Source organism: Mustela nigripes, chromosome 17, assembly GCF_022355385.1.
Source record: "Mustela nigripes isolate SB6536 chromosome 17, MUSNIG.SB6536, whole genome shotgun sequence".
Classification (NCBI taxonomy): Eukaryota; Metazoa; Chordata; class Mammalia; order Carnivora; family Mustelidae; genus Mustela; species Mustela nigripes.
In genome coordinates, this window is record NC_081573.1 from 11,804,138 (window position 1) to 11,813,602 (window position 9,465).

At 50.0% G+C, this 9,465-nt stretch overlaps 1 protein-coding gene across 1 annotated transcript; it reads left to right on the forward strand.

Moving 5' to 3' along the window:
* Positions 1 to 5,825: 5,825 nt before the first annotated feature.
* Positions 5,826 to 9,294, forward strand: AURKC (aurora kinase C). Its single transcript, XM_059383208.1, has 6 exons — positions 5,826 to 6,174; positions 6,369 to 6,560; positions 6,885 to 7,023; positions 7,757 to 7,905; positions 8,699 to 8,873; positions 9,047 to 9,294. The coding sequence occupies exons 1-6, from the start codon at positions 5,999 to 6,001 to the stop codon at positions 9,215 to 9,217; spliced, it is 1,002 nt and encodes a 333-aa protein (XP_059239191.1). The 5' UTR covers positions 5,826 to 5,998; the 3' UTR covers positions 9,218 to 9,294.
* The last annotated feature ends 171 nt before the right edge of the window (positions 9,295 to 9,465 follow it).

A 9,465-nucleotide genomic window follows, 5' to 3' on the forward strand; every position in this document is an offset into this window, starting at 1 on the left:
ATAACCCCTGTAGCCAAAAAACCCTAAGCCACAGTAGAACTTAGAGACTAACCAGGATTTAATTTAGTGATGACAAGTACAGGGAAATCTGGTGAGAAGAGACTGGACTTCTTCCAAATACTGACTGTGTGTGTGTGTGTGTGTGTGTGTGTAAGTGTGAGTACACACACATCACTTAGGACTCTTTATATACACACATATGCATGCATACACCTGATAGATGTATGTGAATTATGTGTGTGTATATGTGACTTCAAGTGGTTGGACCTGCAAATAGACTCATTATTACCTTTATCTATAAAAATGTAAAGGCCAGATTGATGCCGTGTGTTTTCTGTATTACATGTCAGCGATCTCTCATCTCTTTGTTCCTGCTGTTCATACTCTTTAAGTGTCTGGCTTTAACGAACCTAAAACAGTATGTGGTCATTCAGTGCACCTAACTTGAGACTGATGTGTTGCGGGCATGGTCAGGTTGAGATCCGTCAGAGGGGGTGACCGGGAGTGGTAGCGTTGGGCTCCAGCTGGGAGGGCCTGCTACAGAGACCAGATGCTGGAGGCCTGGGGGAGTCTGGCCCCTGGGAGTAGGCGCAGCTCCCTCCGCGCTCAGCCCCCGGCCCACAGATGGCCTTTCCTGTCACAGTCCTAGATGCGGGGCTGCCTCTGGAAGGCTCAGTGATGTCATCCTCGGGTCTGGAGAGTTAACGGCCTGTCAGCTGCTTGCTCACAGGAGCTTACACATCTCACGAGTGAATGAGCTAGATTCACCCATCTCACGAGTGAATGGTCTGAGCTAGATTGTAAATGGGCAACTGGTTTTTGCGCTCCTTGGAGCAGTGGAAAGTCAAGAGCATGGGCCCCCGAGTCAGACTGCTGGGATCTACTTCCTGGCCTTGTTCCTAGCTGCTGGGGGCTTTTTAAAAGTCCCCGTTCATTCTGCTTCTCTCAATCTGCATCTAGCAGCCATTGTCACGGTGAAGTTTTCCCACGTGGGACCTTGCCACTGTGCAATCCACCACCCCCTCCTAGGTCCAGCCAGGCATCATCCCACACCTCAGCTTCCATTTACCTTCCACTCTTCTCCCCCAGTCGATTCTCCACACTGACCAGAGAGGTGACCCCAAACTGGTCATGGATGGCTCACCCCCACCCCCTTCCCCTAAAATGTTTCGTGACTTCCCTTCTCTCTTGGGATAAAAAACAAATGCTTAACATGGCCCATCCCTGGGGCCCTATCTGGTGTGGGATGTGCCTAATTTACTACCTTTTGTCTTGTCTTGCACAACTCTGGTCTCTTCACTTCCTGTTTCCCTTTTCCTCACTTTCTCACCTGCTATGGCCTCTTCCATCCCCATGCTGCCCGGTTAGCTCATGCTCAGCCCTCCCCTCTCATCTCAGATGGCACTTCCTCAGGGAAGCTTTACCTGCACACCCGTCTAGGTCATGACCGTGTGTGCATGTGGTTCTTTGCTCCCGAGCCACCTTCCTGCTTGGTGGTTCGCCAGGAGGAGTCCCTCGACTCAGAACTGCTGCTGTACTCCCAGTTACTGTCTGTGACAGCACAAGGACACAGGTCCAGGTCCCCAAAGGGAAAAGGCACACAGGGTAAAGAAACTAAGCCCAAGCTTCCAGGCATTCCCTCCCAGTGCAGTCGCACAGGCCCTTGCTTAAGTCTTTCGGCAAACGTGGGACGACGTTCTAGTATCGCCAACGAGGGAAAGTCACCACACTTCAGTGCCCAGGGTTTCTTCCTGAGGCACTCGGTGCCTTGGTGACTGCCCGTGGATACTCGGTGGGACCACAGGAGGCAAAGATACAGTGTGGCTCAGAGGCTCAGGCATACAAAACCCTCCATTTCCTGTGAATCACAGTGTTAGCTTAAGTGACCCGGTCAGCCTGAAGCGTGGGCCCTGCAGATACAGGCCTGAAGTCCCTCTGACCAGGCCATGTTCAAGGACCTAGGTTGTCTTCTCGGAGCTGGTCAGGGGCCAGTTCTTTGCGATCCGTAGCATTTGAGTAGCAGAGGCTGTTCCGGGAACACTCCTACACGGTCCCCGGGCCTGGCCCTTGGCTTGGGCTCTGGGACAGCAGACTGATATTTGCCTGAGCATCTCTATGTAGTAAAGCATTTCCGTGAGGACACACTGTAGTATCGCCAGAAATCTGCTCAACATGTGAAGGAGGCCATGTGGGGTGTGGGTCAATTAAAGAACAACAATGCCTACTGTGAGACCATTATATTCGTGTCTCTGCTTCTGCACTAGTTTGGTAAGTTGTCCCTTCTGGTCAGCTGTTCGCACTTTGTGATAACCCACCTCCCCTGTCACTACCTTCATTTAAATCCTCATCCTCACCCATCTGGAAAACAGCCTAACAGGTCTTCCCCTTTCTTGCCCCACCTGTAGTTTAATCTCCACACAATATCCAGATTGATCTTCTAATTCATGACTCAGATTACATTGCCACTCAGTTCAACACCTCCCCCCCAGGATGGTTATGTTTCACAGCGTACTAAGTATGTATTTTTTACTTTCTGTGGTCCTGCATGTGGGGCCTTGCTGACTGGGGAGACGCTGCTCCTCCCTGGACTAGGTAACAACTATTCTAAGACCTCACTTTCCATATGCAAACCAACCACCTTTCTGGCTCCTAAACTCCAAGAGGCAGCATTCCTCTGCCCTAAAACACCAGGGCCAGGGACCAGTCAGAGAGTGTGACATGTATGCTCCGACTGTGCAAACAAGTCAATCCTAAACTGATGACCTGTCTTACCTTGCCTTTCCTGCAAAAAACACAGTCCATGTGCTGGGCTGTGCTTTCTCCATTACGGCTGCGGCCCCCTGACCGCTGCTGCTGCGTCCCCCATACCACCTGTAAGGTATGCCTGACAGAATGGACAGACATGAGCTGGAGGCAAGGGTGGTGAAAGCAGGTTACACCCTAGAAGTCTGAGGTCACAAAAACCTTGACTGGCTTCCAGCACCCCAGAGCTAACAGACAAGGAGTCACGGGTGCAGAACCTGTGCTCTCCTCTTCCCCTCTGCACCAGGTGACCCTAGGGACATTATAATGCACTGGCATTGTGGTTTTGTCTCCCCCATGGGGGAAAGTGCCAGGAGGGTTCTGGTACAAATCTTGTAGGATCAAAAACTCGCCCTCCGAAACAGTAGGAATCGTCCCCCAAATGATTGGAAGTAGCCTCCATTAGAGACTACTCCCTCCATGAGCCCTGACCCCCACTTATTTAAAAAGATCCCTGTAGGCAGTTGTCACCTCTGGGCCGGCCTGCCTCCCACTTTGACAGCATACCATCTGTAATAAACTTGTGCTTGCTACCATCCTGGCTGGCTTGCTGAGAGTGGATCCCCACGGAAATCTTCCATGGGGAATCCTGGAACTGAGGGCTCTATTTATACACTGCAGGATCTCCCACTGGTAGGATTCCCTGACTCATTTGGGAATCTGTAAGCATAAACTTCTTCCTGACAATCATTCTCGGGTCCACTGCGTTACCATATCTGATTAAACAAATAACAGGTGCATTTTAGAACACATTCTGGAGCACACTGCAACCTCCTTACAAAGGCTGACAAGGTTCTACGCAATTTATCTCCATTTATTTAACTCGTCTCGTCCCGCTTGAACCCCTGCAGTTGCAGCTCTAGACATGCTAGCCGCCATTTTTTTCTTTTTGGACAAAATGGACTTTTTTTTTATTATGTTAGTTGCCGTACAGTACATCACTAGTGTTTGCTGTAGTGTTCCATGATTCATTGTTTGCGTATAACACCCCGTGCTCCCTGCACTGTGTGCCCTCCTTAACACTAGCCCTCTTGCTTTCCCTCAGGGACCCGGTGCTCTCCCAGCCCTGGAATGTCTTTCTCAGAACACCTGGGAGCGCTCTCTTTGAAATGCTGACATCAAAGGAGATAGCATCCCTCTGTCCCAGTTTTGGGACAGAAGGTGGAGGCCTAACCCGAGGCCCCCACGGGGTATATGGACACTGGATCTCTCATAAGATCAATCATCCCTGCAACTCTGCCATCGAGAAACGGTCATCACTTTGAATTGTTGCTTTTCTCCAAAGAATTTTGCTCAAAACAATCATCCCAACTTCTTCCTCCTCCGTAAAGTAACTAATCTTTGTTGGCTCCGCCTATGACTTTACCATAGCTTGTGTGTCTCTAATTGCATTTCTATGCTATTTCCAAATAAACCCATTTTTGCTGCTAAAGTAACTTGTATTTTTAAGGTTAACACCACCATCTACCCTCAGGTAATGAGAAGTTTGTTTTCCCTCATAGAAAGCCAAGGTAGCAGCAGAAAGCCAGCTCAATTACTAGGTAAATTTAGGATGAATTGTGTAACAATTGGTGCTGTCATGTTTTCTTACATGAGGACTAATGACTGTCTATGCTGAAAATATGTAATGAGAAAGCTAGTATCTGCTTGGTTATATGAAAGGGTATCTTTCTGACTTTGCCATCTCTTAGCAATTATCTGTGATAAGGCATCCCATTCTGGTTTAAGGCTTACTCAGTAATAAACACTTTTATTTCTCTACTACCTTTGTGGAGAGATTTTCTGGGTTGGGAGAAGATTTTTTTCTTTTTAAGTTCTATTTCTCCAACAATTTATATTGTTACCTATCTAAAAGAATTCCATTTAAAAATATCTGGAACTTCTGTATTTGCCAAATAGACATGTGGATTGATTATACTATTTGAGACTCCAAATGCAAACTGATGACAGGGTCTATGAAAATAAAAGGAAATTTCTAAAAAGGAGTCAGGAGTCCAGGCGGGAAGCTCTCACATGCTGCCTAGGGATGTCAACCACAGATCCCAACAGAATAATCCTCCACAGGAAAGAATAATCTATAACAGGCCCCAAGGAGAAAAGATGTACATTGCTTTTCCTGCAAGAAACTGACCACCCCTGTAACTCAAGCAATGGGAAACCTTCTTTTCTTAACTGTTGCTTTTCTCCAACAGACTTTCCTTCAAAACAACTGCTCCCAAATTCCCTTCTCCGCAAATTGTGTTCCTCTCCTGTTTGAGGGACTAGCCTATGATTTTTGCTGTAGATTCCTTGTCCCTAGTTGTAATTCTCCATTATTTCCAAATAAACCTGGTTTTTTGGCTGGTAAAAATTTTTTGCTGGTCCAACAAATACATGAGGCAAGAGGTGACTAGGCTGTGTGTCACCGCGCCGAGTGGGCCTGCAGGCCTAGGGGAGGCTGCACGGCTTGTGGGGTGGAGTGAGGAGGCCAAGAGCTGCACGACACTGGGGGAGGAGGCCGAAATTGCAGGGAGCGTGATGGAGGAGGGCCCTGGGGAGTGGCCCAAATGGGGCACGACCTTCAGGAGCTGACGGTGCGGTGGGGCGAGCAGGTGGTTCGCGAGCTTCACACGGGCACCCTGGCTGCTTCCCGCGGTTGGCATCTATTTGTTCCCACGTGCCCCGGGTCAGTTCATTACTGGACTCGCACACTCGTGCATTTCCGTAGGTATTAATTCATGGAGACCCGTGAGCATCTTACCCTCTGGGCTACCCTCTGTTCGTCCCCCCTTTTCCGAGGAGTCCTCCATCCCCAAAGCCCCAGCTCCCGGTGTACCACCGGACCCTGCCCCGCGCACGCGCCCGCGTCCGCCATTTCCATCTCTCCTATTGGGCCCGCTGCCTCCGCGCTCAGAAGTTTCAACCAATGGGAAGCTCCCAGCAGCCTCCGCGCTTGGAAGCTTCAACCAATCAGGTTCAACCAATGGGGGGGCGCTAGGGTAAAGGGCCTCGCGCTGGCGCGCTGGGAGTTCGTCGGTGTCGGCGGGTCCCAGGTTGCGAGGGGCTTGGCTTTCCCTGCAAGTGTGTGTGCGGCTCCGCATCTGAGGAGCGGCACTTGCACGCTGCGGGCCTTCGCCGCCCTTCAGGACGTTTCCGGTAGGCTCAGGAAGGCGTCCGGTCGCCGTCGTCTCCTCTCGGGAGCCGATCAGATGCCGTGATGAGTTCGAACCGATCTGAGCCCGCGGGGAAACAGAAGAGGACCCGGGACCGCAGGAAACGTCGCGAAGGGCTGGTCTCCGAGGCCGGGGGCGGACGCAGCGCGGGAAGAAGGGCCGACCGCCCTCCGTCCCCCATCATTGCAGCCGGCCGCGTGGAGCTCAGCGGCGCGCCCGTGTGAGTTTCAGCAGCGCGGTCGCTGCAGGGAGACGGGAGTGGCGCGACAAGCGATGAGCAAGCCACGCGAGTTTAGTGGTGGCTCGTGGACCAGATGAGGACAGGCAGGGGCCACAGTGGGGTCCAGGGAAGGAGGAGTCCCCGACTGCTCTCCACCTCCCTCCCATAAGGCTCTTTTCTTCCTTTCCTCGCAGGCGGCGCTTCACAGTGGATGACTTTGAAATCGGGCGTCCTCTGGGCAAGGGGAAATTTGGGAATGTGTACCTGGCTCGGCTCAAGGAAAGCCATTTTATCGTGGCCCTGAAAGTCCTCTTCAAGTCCCAGATCGAAAAGGAAGGACTGGAGCCCCAGCTGCGCAGGGAAATTGAAATCCAGGCGCACCTGCAGTGAGGCCCCGCTGCAGGAGAATCCAGCACCGGCTTCTCACTCTGTGTTCTCTTCCATCTCTGGCATCTCGCCTGGCATTACCCCCAAACCACCCTCCAATAGGCCCCCTCGATTTTTTTCTGCAGTTCACTGCGCTCACACCGTGTCATCCTCCCTGTTTCAGGCACCCAAATTCTGCTGCTTGCTCCTCCTGTCCTCTCTCACACTCCCGGATCTGCTTTGTTCTGGTCCCAGCACAACATGCTCCTTGTGTGACCAGTCACTTGTGACAGCATCAGGTGTTGGGCCTTATGAGTCTAACCCTTACTCTTTCCCTTCTCCAGACACCCCAATATCCTGCGCCTCTACAACTATTTCCATGATGCCCGCCGTGTGTACCTGATTCTGGAATATGCTCCAAGGGGTGAGCTCTACAAGGAGCTGCAGAAGAGCCACACATTAGACGAACAGCGCACAGTGACGGTGAGGCGGGGGTCTGGGAGCTCTGGGGCCCATGAGTTTACTGTGAACTGGTTGGGAGGAGCAGTCACTGCTTTTGGCTGTCATTATTGTCCATGTTCTTCTTTTTTCTTTGTTTCAAATTCTGTACCTTTTATGTAATGACATGTACAGCCCATAACTTCACAGTGGATGCCCTAATCACCCCAGGATATTAGTAATCAGGGTAAGCAAGACCGTCTGACTCTGCTACCTTATATAGAGAAGCATGTTGAAAGCCTAGGAAGGGGTTCCCCGGGTAAGTGAGTAGAACTGGCTTAGAAATCGGAAGCAAGAGATTTCTGGAGGGTTCCATATGGGGAATCAGAGAAACAGTCAAACCAGCAGAAGTGCTGGGTCAGCTTGCTGATGGAATGAATGATCTTGCAGCTTTCCTCCTGCTTTTGTATCATTTTTTCAGGCCTTAGGTCCTGTGGGAGATTATCTGTTTAGCTCAGCACAGGGCTGGTTTCCAGCTACTTGCTGTTCTAGGGCAAAGGGGAGGTTCTGTCACCTCAGCATCCATCCTATAAGACTACATAAAACAGGGAGAGGAATCCCTCCCCCACCAAGAACTGTGGTGCCGTTAAGGAAGTAATGGGGTCGGTAAGCAGGAAACAAAGATTCCACTACAACTATAACTGCATGAGGAGTATTTTATCTTATATGCAGTGTGGGAGGGGACTTCATTTCCAAAAAGCTCTTTCTTTGCTCTCAGATAATGGAGGAAGTGGCAGATGCTCTGATCTACTGCCACGAAAAAAAGGTGATCCACAGGGATATTAAGCCAGAGAACCTACTGCTGGGGCTCAGGGGTGAGGTGAAGATTGCGGACTTTGGCTGGTCTGTGCACACCCCATCACTGAGGTAGGTCTTGGTGGTGGTGGTGGTATGGGCCCTGGGTGCCACTTAGGAATGATCCGATTTAATTCATGCTGTGTGTAAGACCCAGATGCAAGATGCAAACTTGCTTTTGTATTTGAGTACTGCTTTTTTCAAATGCATATATTTAATGTGTAATTGTAGACAAAGAATGTAGCTCGACCTTATCTTTTATCTTTTGATCTCTGGTAACATGTGGCTTTCCCAGTAAGTAGCCACATAGGTCAGATTCATTGCTCTATAACTCCAGGAATTTTAATTGGTCCTTCTTGATGCACTCTTTGTTCAAAATCTCTATTGATGCCCAAGATGTCTGAAAACATCTTGGATCATGAGCTACATAACTGCATAACTACATGAATAATTCCAAAATACAGAATTGGTGGGTCCCAGTATTGGCCGTCCCTAAACCTTGTTCCTTATTAAAACTTAGTGTTTCCATGGGGTGCCTCGGTGGCTCGGTGGGTTGAGCCTCTGCCTTTGACTCAGGTCATGATCTCGGGGTCCTGGGATCAAGCCCCGCATCGGGCTCTCTGCTCAGCAGGGAGCCTGCTTCCTCCTCTCTCTCTGCCTGCCTCTCTGCCTACTTGTGATCTCTGTCAAATAAATAAATAAAATCTTTAAAAAAAAAAAAAACAACTTAGTGTTTCCAAACTCCCATGCACAGGAGGGGACTTCTCGGACTTTTGAGGGTCTCCCATCTCACTGGAATCTAGAAAAGGAGGGTTACCCTTGTTCTGGGCCTCTGCACAGTGCTCCCTTCCCTGGTGTCCTCTAGGAGAAAGACAGCGTGTGGGACTCTGGACTACTTGCCCCCCGAAATTATTGAAAGGAGAACATATAATGAGAAAGTAGATCTGTGGAGCATTGGAGTGCTGTGTTATGAGCTGCTGGTGGGAAGTCCACCCTTTGAGAGCCCTTCCCATATTGAGACATACCAGCGCATCCTCAAGGTAAGATGGCTACACTCTGGGCATTCATTCGGGAGCCAGGCTTACAGAGCCTGTGGTGCACGTAAAGATTGTCTAATAAGATCCAGAACAGTGCTTTCAAGGGTCTTAAGGAATGGAGAAAACACACAGCACAGAAATTAATGTTCTCTTTTTTTCCTCTCTGGCATCATCAGGTCGATGTAAGGCTTCCCCCATCATTACCTTTGGGGGCCCGGGACTTGATCTCCAGGCTTCTCAGGTACCAGCCTTCAGAGCGGCTGCCCTTAGCCCAGATCCTGGAGCACCCCTGGGTCCGGGCCCACTCTCAGAGAGTGTTGCGTCCATCCATTCAGATGGCTTCTTGAGCCTTGTGTGCACATGTTTCATTGTGGTTGCCCAGAGAGCTCTCCTGGGTCTACTGTTTTATCAGTCTTCTGTTGGTTTTAGATTCACAATTTTAATTAATAAAACTTGAATCATTTTGTAGCAGTTCTTTATAGTTATTTGAGTTGGTGTGTGACTGGGTAGAATCTTAATTTCTTGTAGAAGCTCTTTCCCATGAGAGCCTCCCAAGATGATGTCCCTCCTGGGCAAGGATGGTGACTCAGCCACT